This window comes from Syngnathus acus, chromosome 23, assembly GCF_901709675.1.
Source record: "Syngnathus acus chromosome 23, fSynAcu1.2, whole genome shotgun sequence".
Lineage (NCBI taxonomy): Eukaryota > Metazoa > Chordata > Actinopteri > Syngnathiformes > Syngnathidae > Syngnathus > Syngnathus acus.
In genome coordinates, this window is record NC_051107.1 from 3,040,001 (window position 1) to 3,064,501 (window position 24,501).

Consider the following 24,501-nt stretch of genomic DNA (forward strand, 5'->3'; position numbering starts at 1 on the left):
CTCGCCTGCCTTGCTAGCCTGCCTTGCTCGCCTGCCTTGCTAGCCTGCCTTGCTCGCCTGCCTTGCTCGCCTGCCTTGCTAGCCTGCCTTGCTCGCCTGCCTTGCTAGCCTGCCTTGCTAGCCTGCCTTGCTCGCCTGCCTTGCTAGCCTGCCTTGCCTTGCCTTGCCTTGCCTTGCCTTGCCTTGCCTTGCCTTGCCTTGCCTTGCCTTGCCTTGCCTTGCCTTGCCTTGCCTTGCCTGCCTTGCCTGCCTGCCTTGCCTGCCTGCCTTGCCTGCCTGCCTTGCCTTGCCTTGCCTGCCTGCCTTGCCTTGCCTGCCTGCCTTGCCTTGCCTGCCTGCCTGCCTTGCCTTGCCTTGCCTGCCTGCCTGCCTTGCCTTGCCTGCCTGCCTTGCCTTCCTTGTGTCCGCAATTCACCTCCACCTTCCGGGCAGAATTCTTCCGCCTCTTGGTCGTCCCGCTCGTCACTGACATGCTAAGATAGGTATTATTCATTAGAAATGTTTGTTCGTATCCCTGCTGCATATAGTTCAGCCCCTCACTCTCCTTGGTGGTTTTGTATACTGCGGTTTATTAAACTTCTCCCCCATCACCCAAAAATACGAATGACTGACACTTTGAGAGTGGCGCCGCGAGTAAATCCCTTAGCCCGACAGGCAAACAATGAGCTGAAACTCATTGTGAAACCCGATTAAAAGCCAGAGGAGCTGCTCACTCATTTTAACACAACAAGCCACCCCTTTGCTCAGCTGCAAGGTAAGGTCTTTTCAATGTACCATCTGTCATTTAAAAAGTGAGACTAGTTGTGTCAACTAGTTGGAAAGTACTGCTTAGTATTTGTAGACTAGATAAGCAAAGTGTAACGGTTAAAAATGGAAATTCATTTGTGTTAAATTGAAAGAATGCTAAACCTAACTTACCGTAGCTTATCGTCAACACATTGCTAGCAGAAACCCAATGTGAGTCTTCAGTCGGAAGATGGTCCGTCAAGTGGTCCAATCTCGTATTGTTCCGTCGTTGTGATGTAACAATGAGGTAACTATAATTTGTATGACGTCTCCACACAGTGACCCCACTCATGACTTGACAATGTGTCATTCGCAAGCAAAGGCGTAATTCCTGCTGCTGTACGACAAGCCACATCAGCGTATCGAAGTTAAAAAGGTAAGCAGAGATGCAGTGTCAGCATTTTCTGAGCTAACAGCAGTAATATCATAACTGAATACATTCCATCCTCCCAGCACACTCACCTTTTTAATTCTTGACACAAAATAATTCAACTGACCAGCTTGGTAAAGAAAGCACGTTGACAACAGGGTAGGAAATCTACAAAATAAAAATCTCTCTAAATGAGTCATGCCAAAAGAGAATTAGATCAATCAATTGTGTATCTGCACGCGCCAGCTCATTATTTCCCCCTCATAAAGCAAAATCAATGGATAATGGAATCACTTGACACTAACAGGAAGCAAAACGCCAACAGCACGTCTTTCTCGGCATCGTCGAAATTGCGTTGAGCCATTTCCAACTGTTAATTGAAATGCATCAAGTTCCAGAATTGTCCGCACACGAAGGTTATATATTATGTACTTCCATTTGCTGTCAGTCAAATTGTGCCAAAAGTGGAGCGAGGCTTTCAACGACAGTTTAAGACCACTCGGGCCCGCATGCTTGCAATAATAAGTGAAAGCTTCAAAAAGCCTCTTTAGACTGCAATTAGCAAAGGGTTCATTCAGGCGCACTGGCTATTCTCCAACTTGGCCTCACTATCAACATTTCCAAAGAAATCAGAAAATATCAAGTCATTTGGATGTGTGTATTGCCACGCTCACTTTGGGTTAGAGCAGGGATGAAGAATCAATAACTCATTGAATCGCCGTCAATGTTCTATTTTTCTTTTCAGAAAGCTAGCACGGCATGGGACAGAAGGTCCCAGAATTACTCTATTAAACGGTCCAGCGCAAGACTCATGATAGCAATTGGACTCCTGGTCACCTCCATTAAATGCGCCCCAGCCACTAACTAACGTAATTTTTCGACAATATGTTGTCGTAGTATTTGTGTGGCAATAATTTCTATATTACTGTCATAAGTTTACTTTACTCGTGTGAAAGGAGCGATTGTATTGACTGCAGGGTCCGGCATTAAAGAAGGGTTTCAAAAAATCGTACTGGTAGTTCAATAAATGAATAAATAAATTCGATTATATTGTATATGTAGAAACTGAACTGATTGACTTTACTCATTTAGAATGTGAACCTTGATTATTACCTAAAAACAACCAGTTTGTAAAGGGTAAATGCAAGTATGTGTATTGAACTTAAAAGTTAAATACATTTGAATTGTATTTGGACAGCGGTCCTTTCAGTAATTTGTTTTTTGTGTTGTATTTTGATTCGTACATTTACAACTTAAATGACTGAGGAGAGGCCTGACTCGAAACAACAACAAAAATCTATTAGTCGGAATTACAGCTTTGATGAAACCAGAGTAATATTTTTGAGGTAGGGGAGGGGGCATGCTATTATGCTTTAGCTAGTAAATGGAGCACAAGAAGACATGAACCTGCATGACACGTACGGGTGTGATCATAATTGAAATAAATGATGCGTGCGCAAGCTCGCCGCTGTTGATGAATGGAGCTGATCAGTGGAGACCAAGGCAAATAATGCGCTTTCTGATTCCTCCAGCCTGGATGTGACACTGAAATAATGTGAACTCCATCAGCGTAATGAGGTGGCCCAACCTTCTCCAAACACACAACCACCCCCCCCCCCCCTCCCCTCCCGCTGTCACCTCTACGCACACTGGAGCGGGTTTCATCTGTCTCCATTGCGTTTCCCTTTCACCTTCCCCGGCAAACGTCCCCGGGATAATATTTCTTATTTAAAACTTGTGATAGTTATTTTGTAATGCCGTCAATGTGCAGTTGCACATTTGTCACAACTTGACACAACTCGGCCCAATTTATCTGCCTTGCGTGCATTCTGCTTTTTATTGTCAATCCCCGGATCAAATCTAATCCAAGGTGATCTGTTAAAACTAACAGCCAAGGGCTTTGGCGGGCGTGAACGAGAGTGAGGGAAGCAAAACAAGACTTTTAAAGGTCAGTGCTTTCTCTGTCCAATCTATTGCCACAAGTGGCACAAGTGTTTTCTAGACCTCCTGCTTCTGACATCTGCTACAAGCGTTTCTGTCTTCCATCTGCTAGTTTTGCACTCATAATAACGGTAAGACTGTGGAGGCTTAGCGGTGCCTCGTGCTTCGTGTTCTTGGCAAGCAGGGGTAACAAGTGTGCCAGCCCACTCAGCGTAGATTCGCAGAGGACCAAACAAGCGAGACTCGCTGTCAATCTCAGCGTGGATTATCAGAAGCGGGGAAACAAACGGTGTTCAGGGCACACTTGGAAGCTCGTTTGACATGTCGATGATTGAAGTACAGCGATTTGACATGGTGCTGATTGAACTCTTAGTTTTCTATCTGTTTTGCACCTTCTCTGTTTTATTTACGAGTATAGTTGTGATACATTTGTTGTTTTGGCAGTTGTTGAAGGTTCTGATACCCCAAGAGCCGTAAAACTGTTGCTTTGGCTTCATCCACTCAGTCAGCGTCAAATAGAATAGCAGAAGTGGGAGGAGTAAGGCATGAGTGCGAGTTATAAATCCTAACTTTCAAGTTTCAATTCAGACACAATTTAAGAAATCAAATGCTAAATCAAGCATTTATCTCTACAGATTAAGACTGTGTTAAACCTTCGAGACAATTGTTAGCATTAGCTTCAATGCTACCGTAATGCTTCTTATTTAAGACTCTTTTACAGTCTTTATCTAGGCTAACAAGCTAGCTACATAAGAGCGATTCCAACATTTTTTGACTGTAATAGTAATATTTTTGCTCTGTCATATATCATTAACTTCTCGTAAGCACGTGGCGTTACAACTCCAGAACAATTCCCGTCATCTCGGGTGAGACTACCGAAGAAGTTGGGAAAACTTCCAAGTCAGCTTCAAACTCTCATTCTGGAAAATGTCGTCTTTTACCGACGGCGTAAAAGGGGCAGTCAACTGCTCTCTACCGGCAACTACCTCGTTTTGATGCGGTCTGGCAGAATAGGTCAACTGGAAAAGCCCCACTGTTTAACAAACTGAAAGAGGGCATATTGCCAGAGGTGGACCCCAAAAAAAAAAATAGTACAATGCGAGACATCTGATTAGCCAGTCAATTCCCTGCTGGTCCACCTGTGTGTGGTCATCCGTGTCCTGTTCTCTCTGTGTTCCAGCCAATCGGCTGCCTGTCCACCTGTGTCTTGTACCCCCATTAGTCGCGAGTCTAATTAGTTCCATTGTTTTTCCCCTCATATCTCATGAGAGCAATGCTGCTTTAACCTCCACTCTGTGAGTACTTTTTTTTTTGTTGGCTCTCATTTGTGTTTAATCCTTAAGCTCCAGGATGTTCTTCCTGGCATCTCATAGTCTCTAGTTTTTCTGCTTTGTTTATGGTTACCAGAGTGTCACATGTTGGGATTTAGAAATGAATAATTGTCATTCTTTGTAACAACAAATCGAGACTTTATAATTGGCATACAGCTCTGGGGAAAAATAGGAGGAATCAAGTTGGACAGAAAAACTTTGTATTTGTCCTTTTCATTGGAGCAAGATGGAAGAGCCTGCAGATTCCTGAAAATGTCAAATGCAAATTGAAGGGTTCTCGTTCTCATCGAGGCACCCAGAAAGCTCTTAGCGGGAAAGCTGTCACTTCATCCGCTCTGCCGCGAGGAACTCTCCAGATCTCATTTGTGGAGCCGGTGACATGCCTTGAACCTCCCTCGCCCTCCTACTCACCTTCACTTTGACCGGTTACACTGCCGAGCCCCTCCACGCAAAACCCTGACAGCATTTTAATCAAAACTCAATAAGACGACCCAGTAGGCTGCATCCTATCCATTTATTTTAATAAATATAGTATGTAAGACTGGAGGCTGTTTGATTGTATCAGTATGTGATGTGACAGGAGAACCGTACTCTGGCACACATGCAAATTAAGGTTACGCTAATCTGTGCTCCACGCTATGTATGACTCAAAAAGGGCAATTATTTTAATGAGTAAATCTAATCAATTTGAACATCCGTCCGTCAATTTAAATTACAATGTAAACGTCACACAAACATCCGTTTAGTTGTGTACAACGTAAAAGGCAATATATGTGTGCATTTTTAAATTTCAGATGTTCACTTTTGGTTTTCTTAACTTCCAGTAAACCTAAGAAAGTTGCATTAAGAACACTTGTCTCTTATGTGGAGCGCAACGCTGATTAAGAAGTAAAAAGTACTTCAGTGAGGATATAGTATGTAGTTTTCAAAGCAAATGTCAATATTCTTCGCTCTTTTGACCAACTGGCTGATGTTCCCTGTCAGAAGCCTAGCCAGCTACCGTTGCGATTCAACACTGGCAAGCCGACTCCCGACTGTATGAAATTAAACAGGACTGGCCGTGTAATTGCTTCTGCGGGGACTGCACCGGCTTCAGTAATACACTTTGTGATTGGGTGTGCAACGCGGCTGCCCTCACACTCAAGGCAGAATAAACAACAAAAAGGAAAAGAATCTATTCTGGTCCGTAGCCATGCGCACGACAACACCTCAGGGAGACAAGCGGCCATATGTGGCCTCTGCTGGCTATGACTGCACACACGTTATTTCGCTCTCAACTATCCACACCTTCCTGTCAGAGGCTGTTGCCGGGATAGCACAACAGACATTATGGGATGTGACAGCTGGTGCCGGGTCAATTGTTGCACACCTCCGGTTGAGCATGAGAAGTCTTCCCTGCTTCAGAATTTCCCGTGGTATCTTATCCTAAAAGACATGCGATATAAAAAAATCCATTTGATCATCTTAAAGTCGACGTCATGCATTTGTTTCACAGTGTGTACTGACGGGAGTTAAAACATGCTTGATTAATTGTGAACACATCCCAATCCTCAACTCTGATTCTTTTCTTCTCAGGTTCTTCTTCTCTTAACACCACTTGTTGAGTCTCACAAGAAATGAATGCAAAAGGAAATGAGATGCTCCAAATTAAAGCCCAAACCAGGTAAGATGATGTCTATGATGGTAGAGGTGGCCAAACGTGTTTGATCTGATGATCTGAGTAATTGACAACCTGCTAAATGAAAGACCCCCTAGGAAGGAGCCTTGGGATACTCCGCTTGTAATTTTAGTCTGCTCAGATTGAAAGTGCTGTTTTGATACTATAACTGAAAGATGATTACCAATAAAGAACTGTGCCATTTTCAGAAATGGATTGCTAAAGGTGCTAAAGATCTCAAATTCTTGCTGCTTATCAGCGAGTAAGATTTTACCAATCTGATGATTCATCCCCATCCGCTCCTGAGACAGCCCTAACTACCATTTTGCAGTTGTGCTTGATGAACTCAGTTATTCATCCATTTGCCACTTTTATGAGTCACACCAAACCCATTTGGATCCCCCCCATTCAAGGGCTTCCTGTGCTCTCGGAAGCTTGTGTTTTTTTTTAAAAAACGTCTACGCGCTGCAATATTGTGGTTTGACAAGTAATTATGACTGTTAGCGTAATAATTATTGCGGCAACATCGTCTTTCCCCTTTCTGCATAAATCACACCTGCAGGCACGATAACATCCAAAAGTAATACAATTCGGAGCGAAAATGACATATTTCAAGTAAGATCAAATTAAACTCCGCTGACATGTTGTATTACGACGGCAATTTAAATGGAGATAAAACTAACGTTACAAGTCATCAGGCCTTATTTAACAGTCACTTCACTTTTGACAGCGGCATGTGTTTGAATCCCCCCTCCCCTGAGCTGCTTTACATCTTTTTTTTATTTTTTTTTTATTTTTTTTTATTCTTTCCACTTAAACTGCTGAGTCGGGATTCCATCAGCCGTCGTCGCTGTGCATTTTCGCTGACTGATACGCGTCCCAGTGGGATTTGGACCTGTCAAGGCAGGAGTCAGATGAACAGCAGTCCTGTTAAATTGTTTTTGTCTTTGGCATGCACCCTTGATAATTGACAAGTCGCAAATTAGCTGCGTCCCATGCTATCATCTGTCAGCCCACCACCCCATACCCATGCTGTCTTCTCTACAGATTGCACCTTCTATTTAGTCATTAGCTTGCGAGAACAGACAGTGAAAACTGTAGTTATGTCACAAAGGAGCTTTCTTGGATTTTCCACCCTGGCTGCTATTTGATGGAATGAAGTCTTCGATTGGCTGGTGACTCTTGGCCAAATTAAACTGGGATGGGCTCCAGCTCATCCATAACACAACCAACTACAGAAAAAGAATGGACTACTATCTTGTAGGAATTTATTGTTTCTTCAAGATATAGATATACAGTTGAGAAATACTTTACACTCGATTTCTTCACTGTGTTGTTTTCTGTTTTGTAAAACAACTTAAGTTATGGTGCAATTTGCATAAAGTGTCAAGAGCCACAAACATATTTTTCAGATCGCAGTTCAAAGGCGTTAAGCAAGCTGAACACAAGGCAGATTGAGTTGGAATTTATCTTTGGTGGTGATAAAGTAGCACTTGCATAAAATGATTACAATCCAAAACCACCCCTCTGCACAACACCGTGTATTGCTCATTAAAAGTTAAATTAAAATTGTACCGTGATAAATCTATAAAACCAAATATTTTCTAGAAGATTAAATACTCATATATTTTACTTAAATATAACCAAACTCTTGGGCAGGGATTCTTTTTGCATAATTTGCATAAGTTTGGTCATTTGCTACTGTCCCCTAAAATAATCAACATTCATCTGAATGCTATTATGGTTTACTTCAAACAGGATTAGAAGCCTAATGGCGTCCGAAACCTGCACTTTGTTTGATTTATCGTCACTTTGACACTTCATAAACAAGTTCAGGTGGAATAACATTTCATAAAAGCACAACTTGTATCTATATAGTAAGTGTGGGAGTGTTATCACAAAAAGCAACGTGACAAGCGTCGGCGGCAGAGTAGAGGAGCGTTAGCTGCAGATTGATGAGCCGGCCCGTTTGATGGATGGGACTTCAGCGCTCGGCTATCAGCCTTTCTGTCAGCGTCTGAGCGGCGGCACATCAGCGCACACAAACGCACATATACATGCAGCGCTATCATTTCATTCAACCAACACCAGTCATGTTCACTGATGAGATAAAACGGGACCGAGCCCAAAAACAGCGGGCGTGATTGTATCTCCAGATCATTTCGAAATGATAGCAGAGAGGCTTCACCAAACTATTTTCATATTTGTTATTCATGAGTTCAGTAGAAAGCTAATGTTAAAGATTCAACAAGAGCTATAGAGAGGTACACATAAACATATATTCTTTATCCTCTGGGAAGAATGGGGGGTAGGATATAGAAACGTAAACAATGCATTGCTCTTTTTCTCGCTCACAATTAATTTCCACATCAAGGAAACAATTAGCAAAATTTGCTTTACTGTTTATCCGCGAAAACTTCTCATGCCGCACAGCAAGTACCACTAAAGAGAGCCCACAGTGAGAATCACTGATCAAGAATACGTGATCTGAAAAAAATCCATACATGTAATTGAACTTGGTCTGGCCTCTGCTTTGCCATCCCCCTGATGCCTGGCCTGCTTTTTCCCCCCTTCATGTTTTTGAAATCAAGTGTGGCATATTTATGATTCACTCATACATTATTTCCTTGGCAAGCATGGTGACTCGTGGCTTGTGCGCCTGCCTCACAAGTTACAGTATGTGCCCAGTGATTGGCTAGTGACCAGTCCAACAGCCAACTCGAACACTTCGTCCCATCTGCTGTCAACTAAAACGACATAAAACACAACAAAATTAAATAAGTTCCTTGTTTTCATCTTTTGCCGCTAATTAAGAATCAGACAATTTCATGAATTTAATTGCTTCAAAGGTATTGATCGACCACATACGTATAGCAGAAATTATTTAAAATGAATTGCCTCACATTGTAATTATTTTGGCGTAGCTTAAATGCCATAATTTGCATAATTTACATGTCACAGAATGCCAGTCAGAAACTATTATGTTGTCGATAATTAATTACATTATAATCATGTTTAAATTTAAAAACAATACTGACGGGACCTAATTCATTTACTTTTGAATTAGTTTTGTTATTGCTTCAATGAATTTTAACTCAATTCATGTTTTATTGAAATTTCAGTAATTAGCCATTATTATCTGTTATATATAATAAAAATCTGATTAGTTTTATGACTTGTCTGTTGTTTTTTTTGCTTTATGTATTAACGGGTTAATACAATTCATGCAATTTTATGTCACTATATTTCATTTGGACCCATCCACACTTTTGATATTTATTAGGAATATAAAACTATTTTCAGAATGTCATAAAATATAGTCACGATATCACATTTTTCTCCATCTATTCAGGAAAAGCTCCCAATAAAGCTGGAGGCTGGCAACACGAAAGAAGTAAACGGGCAAAAGTCTCAAAAATGATGCGCCGCTACCTCGCAATAAAAGATTCCAAGTGGAAACTCTCTCTCTCATCAAACTAATGACGCACAAGATGGAAACAGATGGAGGTAAGCTCCTGAGAAGAAAAAATGGCAGATTGAATGCCAAAATGGGCAAAGGTTCATGGAAACAAATATGTAATGGAGTCAGCTGGCAGCCTGTCTTGTGCTTATGATGACCAATGAGAGAACAAAATAGTGCTAACCCAAGCATCTTGTCTGACAGCGACAGAGAACAACAAATCCATAGTTTCAGAAATAGTTCAGAACATTTATTCGCTTCTTCTCTCAACTCACTTTCTTATGACCCAGTCCTGTAGTAGAATTGAATTTCCATACAGAATGGATGAATAGAATGTTTTTTTTATTGTATTGTTAAAGCTCTGTCCACATATTGTCTTCTCTCAGAAGATACCTTAGGCACCTTTTCCCTGTCTATAAAACCATCCTGGGATCTTGAAACCCTCTCCGGTCGACTGCGAACCTTTTGGAGGGATTTTAATGAGTGAACATGAATTGTACCTATGATGCCATTACAGTCACAAATGCCGGCAAAAGCTGCAGCAGATGTTCTTCTCTCACGGTAATTGGAGCAGGCAGGGAAGGAGGAAGTGAGTCAGCAGAGTGTGCCAAGCACATCCCAGATAGAGCTAGGAGCTGGAGACGAATGAAAAGTAACATTAAAGCGAGCCGAAATCCGCCCAAATCTCCCGATGGGAATTTTTATTAGTCATGCACCGAGAAACATCGAAGATCGAAAGGATTACTTGCTCGACCAATATTAGATAGCATAAAATCTTGGAGGTGTGGGGTTCCCTCTTTCTCTCAAGCATTTACTAATATATACAGTACGAGTGTACATACTGGCTTCTGTTGCTAACCAAAACAGAAGCCAACCAGATTTTTTGTGTGCAAAATTTGGGCAATCCTCAATTGGTCAATCCTGGACTGGCTTAATTCTCCAATGATGTCATAAATATGATCTAATTGTCTGACTATATGTGCGTCACTGTTTTTACTTGTAACCGTTTTAGAAACCTTTGCACAAGTTAAAAGACAAACGGTGACAACAGAAGACAGCACAATCCCCTTGAATCACAAGTTCAACTACTGAACCGTTCAAATTCAAAAAGGCCCACTGCGGTTGAATAAAAAAAAAAAAAAATCTAACAAACGGGTCAAAACCACTCTGGGGGGGAAATGCGGACATCTGGAAATTAACCTACAAATAAGGCAGTCAAGCAAACAGGAGCAGGCAACAGCAGGTATATTTGCACTTGGAAACACCAAACATGACATGGATGGGCTGACCGGTTGTGACAATTAACAACACGCGCCCTAGTTTTTCTCACTTAAGCACCAGCCATTGGTGTTGACCCCCGTTTGAACCCTCCGCTTTTATTCAGAAGGCCTTATCTCTGTCTAGTAGTGCCTCATCCACTTACCCAACCCTCTCTCACCGCTGCACCATTGAAGTGCATTGGGAGCATGATTTATTCTTTTAAATTAAAAATGATTTGAGCTTCAAGTGGCGGGTTCATTTCTCCAAAAATATGTACCGTAATTTTCGGACTATAAGTCGCACCGGAGTATAAGTCGCACCAGCCATAAAATGCCCAAAAAAGTGAAAAAAAAACCATATATATGTATATAAGTCGCTCCTGAGTATAAGTCGCCCCCCCACCCAAACTATGAAAAAAAACCGCGACTTATAGTCCGAAAATTACGGTACTCGAGAGGGGCTCCTTGACTATAAGATCCCCTCAAAGCTACCACTTAAACTTGGGCTTATTTGATTCAGTCTTGTTTTTTATGGATTTTTGTCAAGATCAAGCACGGTATATACACCTCAGCTTTTTCAACATACTTTCAATAAAGACGGTGTGACCCTTGAAACCATACTGTACTGAATTATAATGCCATTAGCTACATGCTAGGACACCCTGGTTAGTTCCTGTTCCTCCGAGCCATGGTGACGCCAGGTTTTTGTGACAGCCTGTAGTGAGGCTGGAGGGGAGGGGCTGTATGTACATGGATTGGATGCTTCCTGGTTGTCAGGATCTGAGCAGGCCGGGAAGAAAGCTTTTCATTCTTGCGCGTTACCATGGGATACATAGCGGGTCACAGAGGCACTCACAACGGCTTCACGCTGCGTTGCTTGCGCACGGACGTACGCACTGTTCAGAGGGGGGTAAAATTATATTGAGGTGATTTAAGCGTTTGCGCCAGAAAAGTGCTCCGTTTTTTTCATCTAATTTCATGTTGATGTCTGATTAAACAATGTGGATCATCGCAGGTGGTGAGAAAATGGAATCACTGACGTCTTGGGGTGTTATAGGTAATTTAAAAACAAAGCAATGCAGTTTTGGTGATTGCACTGATAATCTATCTGGTAGATGAAGGCGAGCTCAAGGTGTCTGAGTGGAAAGATTACAAAGTTGGGATCTTGTTTGTCACAGCCTGTGAAACAAGGTGCTTATGACGCTAATCCTCGTTGTCATCAAGTAAATAATCTCCACTTTGTCTTTTTTCAATTGAATGGGGGTTTATGGCTTATCCAGTTTTTGATTCGATCCATACATTAGGTGCAATCATCAGGTGAATAGGCAGCACACTCTAGTTATGTCATGTGCTTTACCAAAATAGAGTTAATGTGCAAAACAAATACATCCCAAATAAATAGATGTTTGCAAAAAGAAAGGGTCCAAGACTAGATGGCCGGGGGATTCCTAATCACAGGGAAACTTGAAACCTGCTTCAGTATTGCAGTTTTGTTTAGCAACAGTGACAAAAACTCGATAGAATAAGCCATATATATCTCAATGGGGAGTTAGAAATCAATATTAGTGTTGTAATAGTAAGGGAATTCACAAAACTGATAGTATCATAAGAATAAATACCACATTCATTTTAATTTCTAGGAATGTGACTTTTTAATAGAGGCAATTATTTTTGGCAGGGTTCGATACATGCAGTTTATCCAGCATGGAAAAGTATTTGAAGACGCCTGGACTTTTATAATACCTCCACTCAGAGGTTTGTACGCTTGTAGCCAAGGATTTTGAATCTCCTTCCCAAGCCTGTATTAGTTTTACTTCCCACTGAGGCCGTAGTGTGTGCAGCGTGTCATTAGCCATTCAGTGAGATATACAATGCGAGTCATTTCCTGTTATACATCTTTGGCTGTGTGGAATGAGCTGTATCCCGCCGCACGCTGCATTCGGGCCCACCCGGGATTTATCACAGCTGTCCTCGGGGTGAGTGTAGTGAATCTATTACGGTGTGTTTTGTCCCCTTCTGTAAGCCCGCTGAGTTTTGTCACCCATGTCAGCGAAGGTAAGCTGCAAGTGATTGAAATAGGGCAAGGTTTCAGCCCTGCATGTGGTGCCGACGCCGAGATGTGGTCACACTCAAGTGGGTCGGTAGGAGTGTTGTTTATGCCTTTTCCGTATGATTGACAGCACAACTGAGGCAAAAGAGAAACGTGCTGGAGGAAAATCGTACAAATCATTCTTGAAATAATCATGTTGAAAGAATGTTGGCCACTGGTTGAATCATTATGCGTAGCGGGTTAGTGGGGTTAGGGTTAGCTAACCTGTTCTTCGTTGCTTTATTGTTTTTTGTAATAGTCAATAGAGACTTAGCCAGCTAGCTTGAAATAATATTATGCTCAACACTTTGTTCAATTTGCTAAATACTAACTTTGTGTAACAAACGCAAGGCTTAGTCACTGTCCATGGTGCTAGGGATTTTAGCAACCATTGTATTGTTTTTTTTTTCCTTTTCATTAGATCTAATAGAAACCTGGCCACCATTACAGGAAAAGTGATTTCTCGTTAAATTTTTATTTATTTGTTACACGTCCAATCACACTCAAAATCTAAATTTCATTATTTGTCGTTGTTTTGACTCATTGTAAAAACCGGTGTTGAGGTGACAAATGTGTGAAAGCAAACAAAAACAATCACGGCACAATATAAAAGCAAGAAAAACAGTTCCAGTATGTCCACGAAATACAGTGCCCTCATCATCAAAATAATCACTAATTACGAAACTTAATACCTCCTTGCTTTATTGGTTCCCTTAAACTTTGCACTTGTGTGCACTGTTTCCTTGGCATATTTAGTGCTTCATTTATTACCACCTCATTTGCATGCATATTCATGAGTGCAAATGAGGAAGCCGGTGTTTCAAAGCGATCCCCGTTCCGTCCACTTATTACCAAACCAATACGCCATTTAAGCAATCTGAGTCTGGTGGTTTAAAGTGTGCCTGGATATACTGTAGACCCATTTCATTTTAATTGAGTGAACAAAGCAAAAAGGCTGCCATTTCGGTCCAAATTGCTTAGTGGTGTGTGCTGCTTGAAGAATATAAAGCCAATCATATGGTTACCTTGTCTTGGTTTTAAATTGAGCACACAACATATACATCTACAACAAAATTAAAAACCACAAAAGAATAATAAACAACAAACTTTTGGTTTTTTAAAAAAACAAAATTAAGAATGCACTACTAATTAGAAAACATTGAATTATAAAATTTGCTGTTTCTACGTAAACAAACTCAGTGTTTATCTATTTTTCTCTTTTTTGCAGGTAAAGAGGCAGATTAAAAAAAAATCAAGAATCTACAGTTTTTCCTGAAACAAAAGTGCCAAATGATGGTGAGTAACATGCTTTTGAGTTACTATGTTAAAAAATATTAGTCGTACTGTTTGTGTTGAAGCCTATATAATATGGCTTCATGACTGTGTACATGCTAGATGCGTCATGTTGGTGCTTGATTTCAATTTCAATTCTCTCACAAAACACAAAATGTGGAGTCGGAAAGGTAGGTCTTCAAAGCCATTTGGTGGTTTGTTTGATTTCATTGTGAGGCGCAAAAATTCGTTCATTTTTCATGATGATTCAAAACGTATTTCGGTGGACTGCTGATTTCAATACTCTCACAAAACACAAAATGTGGAGTCGAAAAGGTAGGTCTTGAAAGTTTGTTGGTTTGTTTGATTTCATTGTGAGGCGCAAAAATCCTTTCAATATTTCGTGATGATTCAAAACATATTTCGGCGGACTGCTTGGCTGCTACAGTTTACTTGCATCTGGGCCAAGCAGCACACTGGCAAAACAAGACTAGTCTCAAAAGGTCATCTCTTTCCCTGAGATTTTTTTCTTAAAGTGTAACATTTAAATGACATATTTCATATTTTACTTGACTTCTTGCCCAGGAGTATATATATAAAGCAAACAAACTGTCAGGAATTTCAGGGTTATTTTCAACAAAACTAAAGTGCATGTGCAGGCCTAGGGGACTTTTTTTTTCTTTTTACCAAGTGTCAAGAAAACTGTCAACATAAGCATAGTCAGTGCAAAAAGATGTATTTTTTTTGTCTTTAAATAATAAACGGGCGATGTGTTTATACCAGAGGGGGCATGTCAAGAATGTTATTCGGCTGCCGCTTGTCTTAAGAGGAAGGAGGCCTAAGGGGGTTATTAATGGGAGCGCACGGGAAATTAAACTACTAATGTAATCAGTGCGCTCTTGTCGTATATCTACAGTATTTCTGGACAGAACAAATCAAGTTAAGTTTTGTCACTTTCAAATTAGTTGTGTAGCTTGTCTAATCCCCTAGAAATCAGACCGTTAGCCAACTTCCCTTGAGACTAGAAAAAATAATCTGGATCGAGACCTTCAGTGCGTCCATTTTAGTGCGGTGTTGATCATTGATGGTTTTCTATGCTATTAATCAATGTATTTCAGAGGCCCAACTATTTGAGTATCTTGTTTTCCTTATGGCTGCATGAACTACTTCTTTCTATATTTAGTCAGGCGCTCCATGGGCAGCACTCAGTCTGCTTTGGGAGTACTCGAACCCGTTCACCCTTATTATTGAGAATTCATCTCTAAGGTTTTACAGCACAGGTTGTTGTGCAGTTTGGTCTCACGTTAAGTGCTTTTCGCTTGAGTGGGAAAGTTACTACATTTGTTTTCCCTCACACCAGCACGAAGAAGCATTTTGGGCATCTTAAAAGCACGGGAGCAGACAGATAATAAATCCCAAATCTTATCTATTTGCTCTTTATAACGATAACAATTTGGTGTGCTTTTCACGCCCCTAGTTTTGCTGACCTTGTTGACCGCAGTAGCACATGTCCTTGGCAGTCAATCAACTTGGAATTCAACCTCAAACCCATGACTTCATCTTAAACTGAGCACTACGAGGCAAATTAGCTTGGCGTCGGCTTATCTCTCCGACTCATTTGCGGCTCTATTTTGCATTTGACTTGGCTGTCGGAATGACATTGGTGATCAATTAGGCTGGTACGTGCTTCCAAGCCACAAATACTTTGCCACTTCGCTTCACCTGTCCAACTGTACATGGGAAAAGGTAGCTGGAGGAAATTAGTAACATTAGTCTCTTGATATATATAAAAATTATTTATATTTATGTTTGTATTCACGTTTCCCTACAGCGAAGCATATAATTCCATATCATATGGCAAAGAAACAATATGTATTTGTATGAAAGTAGACATGGATTCATTTGTCTCTATGAAACCCGATTCCTGCCTGTGGGGAGGTTAGCAAAAGATGTTTTATGCATGTCGGGGTGTGCGGCCTTATGTCAAGAGGCAAATGAGCTTCCTAAAATACGTTCTTCCTTCAAATATTTAGCCGTAGCCTTATTCTGTTAAGTAAGCCTCACCTCACACCTCTAAGAAATGCTAAATGATCATTTTCCAAATGGGTCGCCATGGAGACTGGCTTGATCACGTTAAGCTAATTAGGATGAAACCTGAGGCAAAAGCAATATTAGAGGAGGATTATTATGGTCTTCGCAGTTGGGTGCTTGGAAGGAAAAGACTTGTGAAATAGGAACTTTAGGTCCCCCCCAAAAAAAATAAACGTGGCTTTCCTAAGTCGTCTTAGCAGCGGGTGTTGAGTTAGGAGCTGAGAGCAATGCCTCGGGATGATTCTGTCATGCATAACAAATAGAATCAGTAAAGAAAACCATTTGCAAGCATTCTAATTTACTCTTTGCTCGATGCCACACTGAGATGAAGAGCAAGTGTAAACTCGCTGAAGTTCTCTTTAGGTTCTCCCCACCTGCTCAATATGTGAAGTAATGTCGAATTATATATTTTTTTTAATCCACACAACGTGGGAGATTTCTCGAATTTGGGAATCAAATAAAGTAGAGTGCCAACGCGACAAAGCGATCCAACCGTATCACCAGTATTTTTAATTACGTGCAGATAGTTTGGCTTAGCCAATATTCAAGTGTTAAATTACCGCACCATCTGTTGCCTTGGAAAATTATCTTTTTTATTTCAAGACTTTCATTTATAAGAATGTATTTCCCTCTTGTGCAGTTCACACTTTCGGACCATAGCCGAGTCGTAACAACAATTCAGTATTACACGATTTCTCCATCTTATCAATCATTAAAAAAAGAAAATTGCAATTCCATTCTGCCACCTTTTCTTGTAATGTCGAAAATGATGCTCCCAGAAGCCCCGAATTGCACTTTTGCCTTTTCATTTAACATCATTTTCTCTGGGCTCTGTTCCCTTTTGCCTCTTTGCCCTTTGGCGCGTGGCATTTTGAGAACCCCATTCGTTAACTCATTAATATTAATTCTTCAAAATAATCTACTCCCATTCGTCTCCGGTATTCTCCCATGCCACGCCACGCGCTGACCGCCACACGCTTTGGTTAAACAGCATGCTGCTGCACATTTTATATTTGCCCTTCATTGCATCCTCATTGCCGTGCAGATTGTCATTTGTTTTGGTAAATTGCGGTATCCCTCCATCTGTCTTCTTTAGCACTTGCCCTCATTAGGGTCAGGCTGAGCACACAATCTGATAGTAATAACATGTTTTATTACAAAAGAGAGGATTGGAGGAGGGATAAGATCATGAGCATGACGACAGCCATTTCAATAGTAACGGTCCCATGATTAAAATAAAATAAAATAAAACAATAAACGCAATATGTGACCATGCATGGACAACATTTCAACAGATTCATAAACAAAACAAATATAGAAAACAAAAAACAAAGGCTTGCTATTTATTGGAAAGACAAATAGCCTGGCAGCAACTATTTCAAATGGGGCTATGTTTGAGATTAATCACCATGCGAGCATTTGAAGAGTGCCGCTAAATAATTGATAAAGGCCATATATAAGCAAGTAAGTGTGCGTTAAATAAGACATGAAAATGCATGACGGCCACTCTTGTCACATTATGCCGCACTGCGAATTACATTCAACGTGAACGTGCGCTAAAGACGATCACAAAACGCTGCCCTAGCTGTCATATGTCAGGTGACTTCATAAAAAGATGGCGTGCCGATGTAAAAACTCTTCGTATAATGCCATCCAAATGCAATTATACTGGAATATTTAGTCATTTATTCACTGTAAGTGGAAGGGCCTACCTTTTATTGGCAGATAAGTATGCAAATAAGCGAAATCTTTCAGTCTTCCCCTCGTGAGCCTACCAATTAGAGCAGGTGTGTCAAATATAAGGCCCCTAGAGCATCAACCGGCTCACGAGGGGGTTTTAATTTAACACGCAGAATGAAATAGATATAAATAAATTCCATCGAGACCCTGCAGTTTCAGCGGATAGAAAGTCTACACACCCTTGTTAAATTACATACTGAAATTATGCCCAAAAGGTTCAATGAGCAAATGGAATAGTCCATAGCATGATAAGCAAAGGGGGGGATTTTGTGTTGATGTTTTATAGCACTTTAATCATAAAATGGGAGAAAACTTTGTGAATCCATTTGCGGACCCCCTATTAGTCTCCAGGTCTCGGGCAATCAATCACCTCTGCTTGCCTAATAATAAGTCTGCCCCTGCTCTGAACTACGGGCTTGACAACCTTAAATTAGTGGCTGTTGTGTAATCGCCACAGCATATCATTAGTTGCCGGCGTTTAACATTCACCGCTCGCTTTCCCTTGTTTCCGTGATCACCCTTCCTCTGCTGGAACCGTGTACTGTGGATTGTGGAGGTGAACCCGCAGCATACGCGCCCAGCGAGAATCTTCGCACGCTCGTTCATGAGCATCTGTGCAATTGGCCCGCGCACAGCTGTAAAGAGGTTTAGTGCGCGTAAAAAAAATTTGGCCATTACCACGAGTGGCGAACTGCAGCCAAAGGGCATTACAGTCGGCTGTTTTTGGAGCGCCGCCACTTACCTGCGGCTGACAGAATAGTATGGCCCACCTTGAAGATAAACGCAGCAACCTTTTACTTTTACAGCTTTGACTCTGCAATGGTGGTCTGCAAAAGGGTATTAACTCCACACAAATACAAATAAATTCTTAATAGGCTTTTTCAAACAGAGTTTGCTTGGATGGAAATGTGAAATGAGCAGAGGTGGCAATTGTACTCGCACTGTACGATACTTAGGTAAAAGGAGAACATGTGTACTTTCTATCTGTTCTAACCCAGATCGATATCTCCTTTTTTTATGCATTTGACGGCAAACTGTTGATAGGCTATCAACACACGGCTTAGTGTTTGTCTATGCTGCCATCAGCATTAGCATCAGCGCAAAAGTCCATTCATTATTTGCTATTCTTTCACCCAGTGTGATCCCTGCGGGAGTCACTTTGGACCCTCTATTTTTTTTTTAAACGTTGTTGTTCCAACAAATTGATCTTTCTGTTGCAGAATTCATTAAGCAAAGACTCGTTGCCATAGTTGTTTTTACCATTTGAGAGCAAATAGCCTAAAACAAAGCCCTTTGAATGCTTGTGCCATATACAGTGGATGGTATTCAATGTTATACAAGAAATGACACCAATTGTTTCAAAACCTTTCCCGCCAATAATGGCATTTCGAACATGTACAAAAATATTTTTTTAAATATATCATATATATCATGGGTGTGGAGAATTTTACATCCATTAAATTTTCAAATTAGAGATGCAATGGCCACTGTCTCGTCCTTGCCTCAAGTGGGTGTTTCCAGTATTATTTATATCTCTGCAATCAAGTAATGTGACCTTTTTTCATGAAATATATTGCATTTAGGTAATTGTCTTGAATGTTACCCATCTGTTATCTATGCTGCCGGTTTCTTTTTGAGCATGAAATAGAGAGAGAGCTATCAAAGCGGCCATCACTTTCATTTTTTGTAACAGTGGGCAATGCCAAATTAGACAACAAGCGTTAATGAACAGAATGACTGAACGGCCGATGAGAGCCAATGATTAAAGGTGTTATCTTTCATCCGAAACGAAGTAAAACTACCACGAATTGTGCAGATTAAAAGATTTCGACATCCGTGCTTCAATAAGCGCAAAATGACGGGCTGTTCCACATTCAAACAGGCTTAAAGCAACCTTGTCTTTCACTGTACGTCGATAAATCCCCGAAAAAGAAAAAAAAAAGTCAATTCAACGGCTGAGTGAACATGAATGATTTCTATGTCTTTATATCAGGCAGAGACAAGCAGACATCCACGCTGTGCAGTCAGCTTGCGATGTTCCTGGAGAATTAGTGCCGGGTACATTAGGGAGGACTGCTGAGCTAAAGGCTCTGCTGCATTATTCAATAAAGAACAGTGCGCCGCACGTTCGCCAGAGATACCCCGGTCCACTTTTGTCAGTTTCACTCCGGTGAAATACTGACAGCCAAGGGGACGCTCATAAATCTACATTGGCACAATGCATTCATATTCCGCAGGTTAACCAGAAGAACCACCTAATATTACGATACTTTGTCACTCGTTAAACCGAAAAGTTTCCTCGAAAATGTCGAGTTGTATTTGTGTATTATCTTTGAATTTTTTATTTTTTCTTCAGTGTATCAATAGCAAAGTGTCCTCCATAGATCCATGACACCGGTAACAGCTGATTCCCGATGCGGGCCATCCGTCTCTCGCCCTGACCGAGATAATGGTCTAGGTACTTTTCTCTGTTAGTGGTTGATAATGCCGCGGGTGCTTTCAGCAAGCGATGCCATTGATCGTAGCTAACTGCAAGGGCTCTTGGGTAGTTGCTTGCGGGCATTTGAGGTTGCTGACCTACGCTCCCTAAATTGATCCAGATTTTGTACACTTTATATCGTTTTTGCCGCCTAAATGGGCTGCTGTTGAAACTCATTGTATGTTCTCTCGGGAGCAGGTGTTTTGAGCTAGCTTGTGGATAACTGGGCTACTTTTTAGATGCGCAGTTAATTTTGGCCACACTAAAAGGGTTGCCACAAAAATTCTATTTAAATTCGGTCCCTTCATTTGTGTTTCCAGCCCAGACTGAATCTCACTGGGGCACATTTAATTGACATTTAATTAATTTTGGCCCTCCATGTTTGCTGCCTGTATTGACTTTTGTCACAATTTAGTTTTACATATAAAGACAAATGATAAAGACCTCATTTTGTCGCTTTTTGTCGTAACTGACCTCTTTTAGGGAGTAAACGCCTCCAGTGAAAATGTTCATGACCTACGGATCAATACACCCAAAAAACAACAAATCAAGTTAATTAGCCATGGTGAGGAAAAGAAAAACGGTTTAAAGGAGACATGACACAATTCATTGTGCATTTAATTACCGTTGGTCATTTCCACCAAAATGCAGCTTTTGGTACTCCCCCCTGCACAAGTAAGATAAGAATTGTATTGATTTCTCTCACTCTTAACCTTATCTAACAATAACTATTTCACTTGGCATGCCTTAAAAATACAGGATTAACTCAGTGTTACCTCTCTCTGGAATCGGTCTACAGAAACTGTCTGACTTTTTTTTGGCAATGCGGCGATAATTCTAGTTTATAACTTCATTTTAATCTTTAATAGATGTTTGGCTGCAGAAGGCTTATTTTACTATCGACATTGAGTCATAGCTTTCATCACCCAAAGTTTTAGGGAGTGAGGCAGGTGATTGCAAAGATAGAATTTTCCCTCAGTGCAAAAGCCTTTTTTTCCCCATTTGCTTTTTTATAAGCTAGAGCCACTGTACTTCATTGTGACAAACTCGCAAAATTTTATATCATAATGTCATATCTCTTTTGTGCAATTGTAATCGTACATATGTATATACATATTTCCTTGTAACTAAGAGTTAAGCATTCCTCCGAGCAGAAATCTCAAAAGTTCATAGCTTTACTGCAATCATTCATTTTCTCCGCATGTAAGCAAATCAAAGTAGTCTGGCGTGTTCATTTTCTGCCGATTTTGCTTTTTTGCCCTATGAAGATTAATGTGCCTCCGTTTTCCCCCTGTAATTTATACCTTTACATGATAAATTAACGCCTTTGCCAGAGTCTTGCACGATTAATTTCGCCGCGTTGCTCACGACATGCTGACAACGACAGTGACGCTCCCTCGCGACTGCTGAAACATCACGTTAAAAAGGGTGAAAGAGGAATTAGAATGCAACAATGAAAGGTACAGCCCAAACTGTAAATGTGACAAGGATACAAAGGCAAGATTACTTTACAGTGGGACCTTTGGTTTCATGATTAATTAATTCCAGAAAGTCTTACTGTAAGCAAATTGTACAAAAACTAAAGCAATACGTCCCAATTGAAATAGTGTAATCAAATTAATCCGTTTCAAACACCCAAATAACATTCACTAAAATATCGTTCACAAAATACTTTTCAGTGACGCGGATGAAATAAAGGGTAATTAAAGGCTGGAGATTAATTAAAAAGAAAATAGAGCCCTGAGTGGATAGGTTAGCAGAGTTGACTGGAGAGTGCTGCGGTTAATTCACTTCTTAGCAAAAGCAATAATGAGTGTGTGCCCCCCCCCTCCTTGTGAAACACATTCCGTAACTTCACTGTTTATGTGACATTTACTGAATACCATCCACAACTGGTAAACATTTCCGCACTTTTGCAAAGTATGTACACTTGCGAGAATGAGTCAATGACGGACACATTGGAATAGGGCTGACATTTAAACTCTGCAGTCGGATACGCGGACACGCACAACTCATGCGCGGCGCACTGCGAGTTGTTGGCATTTCCGTGCTAACTAACTGGAGAAAGACCATTTTACAGACGTAAGGGTTCGGATTGGGAATGGTCTGTAGCTAATGAGTGTCTTAATGAGAGCATGAGCTTGAGGTTAGTAAAATGCATGACGCCAAATCACTTTGTCAAGCTGTTGCTCATATTTCCCTAAATCAAACACTGAATGAACCCGAATGCATTTTAATGTTCTAAATTAATGTAGTCGAGAGGAGGAAAAACATTCTCTTTTTGCAGCCTTCGGGTAGAAGCATCGTGTTTTCCTTTGAGCCTAAATAAACCGTCTAAATTCCACTAGGGGAGATATCCATCCTAGTTACGCAGAGATAGAAGTCCCTATCGGAAGCTTCATGAGATTCCCGTCCAAAGCAGGGCGCCATTACTCAAGTGTTGTCAGTGCTGATCTTAGTCTCCGCACCGGCGAGCGACGAGAACCAAATCACGGCAAAATACACACAGCGACTCGGCTGCCTCATCGGGCTACTGATAGGGCCGCTGCAAAGTCAGACATTTGTTTCTGATTTTAGATTTGGTGCAATCCAAAGAAAAACACTTCAGTCTCTAAAGCACAGAATCATCATTCCGCTTTATTCTTTCTTGTGCGGCCCGGTACCAAATGATCCACGGACCAGTACCGGTTCGGGCGTTGGGGACCACTGCTATTTTTCATTTATCATTTATTCTTAAAATACAAATATAGTTTTTTGGCATTGCTCATTTTAATGGGAAGATCATTTGACATACAAGTGGTGAGCATGGGCACAGGAGAATTAAACTCCTAAGTCAAGGATTCACTGCAGTGTACCTGCTTTTGCTGATACAGCATTTTCTTCCAACTGCAATTTTAATTCGCCTGAGATGGCCACTTGGAAAAAAGAACTTTCCAGAAGCGAGACATAAATTGTGGTCCATGAAACCGATGGACATTATCGTCAATTTTCTAAGCGGGGCAATTTCGACTTAAGAGACGAAATGAGTCATTTTGAGAAATGACCGACGGGCTGATTTCCCTTCATAGATACTGGTGATAAAATTGCCGTGATCAAAGGGTTTGCTGTAATGTTCTGTGGACGTATGACGGACAAAAAGGAGGGAATAGGTCTGGCAAGATCTTGAAGGGAATTGAACTTTGATGAGTTTCTCACCGGAAGGCCCAGGACAATCGTGGTTAAGGGACACTTTGAGGTATTCCGAAGCAGCCGTACTGTAATTGGGTTCTTGCGGACTGAATGGAATAGTCGTTTTTCCGGTTGATTTTAAACATGCAGAGCTACAATTTGTTCAGTTTACCACCAATGCCTCAAAATAGCAACAAATTTGATATAGGTCACTTTTAAAAGCAATTTGAACAGCGAGGGGGAAAAACTCTCAAATAGAGACTGCCAGACTGAACTTGGCCAAAATCCGCTTTAATGTCATCTGGGCTAAAGGGCAGGATGCTGGATCTCCTGGGGGAGACACTGGATTGGAAAACCATGAAAGATGAGTCCGGTGTTATGACTCGGGGCATCATGGGAGTGGAGTTGAATTGGGTTCCCCGAGCAAATGCGCTATAGATTATTTGCGCATATACTATAGATCATCCGAGCGGCAATTTGCAGGATAATAATTTCCTTCAAAGTCCTTATGTCATGGCAAAAGGGAGGAATCTGATGATTTTGTAAGCTGTAATGTACTTGTTTCTTCATGTTGCATGTGAATTTTCCTTTGGTAGTAAAAATCACTCAGGACCTGCATTTAGTCTGGTTGCGAAAAACAAAAGACAGAACTAGATTTCATTGAAGATCTCTTGTCAGAGCGCTAGTGCAAACCCAGCAAGTCAAATTACAAGCATTTTATCGTTTAATCATAAATTGTATTTACTGTGACTATGTATTACTTGTCTGACAGGCTATCTGATCTAAGGAAAAAAATAATTAGGACTGAAAAAACTCATCAGCCAGTCTTGGTTTATGGTTTGATTACTTCTTCCCTAC

General features: G+C 40.9%; 1 protein-coding gene and 1 long non-coding RNA gene across 2 annotated transcripts in view; both read left to right on the top strand.

Moving 5' to 3' along the window:
- Positions 1-1,064: 1,064 nt before the first annotated feature.
- LOC119117413 lies at positions 1,065-9,608 on the top strand. Its single transcript, XR_005096516.1, has 3 exons — positions 1,065-1,162; positions 6,004-6,091; positions 9,438-9,608. It is a non-coding gene; the product is annotated as an uncharacterized LOC119117413 (long non-coding RNA).
- Positions 9,609-14,171: 4,563 nt separating this feature from the next.
- Positions 14,172-24,501, top strand: part of large1 (LARGE xylosyl- and glucuronyltransferase 1) — an 88,571-nt gene continuing 78,241 nt past the window's right edge. Inside the window, exon 1 of the mRNA XM_037243119.1 lies at positions 14,172-14,189. Within this exon, the coding sequence (XP_037099014.1) occupies positions 14,184-14,189 (6 nt within the window). The 5' untranslated portion in view covers positions 14,172-14,183. The remainder of the gene's footprint in view (positions 14,190-24,501) is intronic.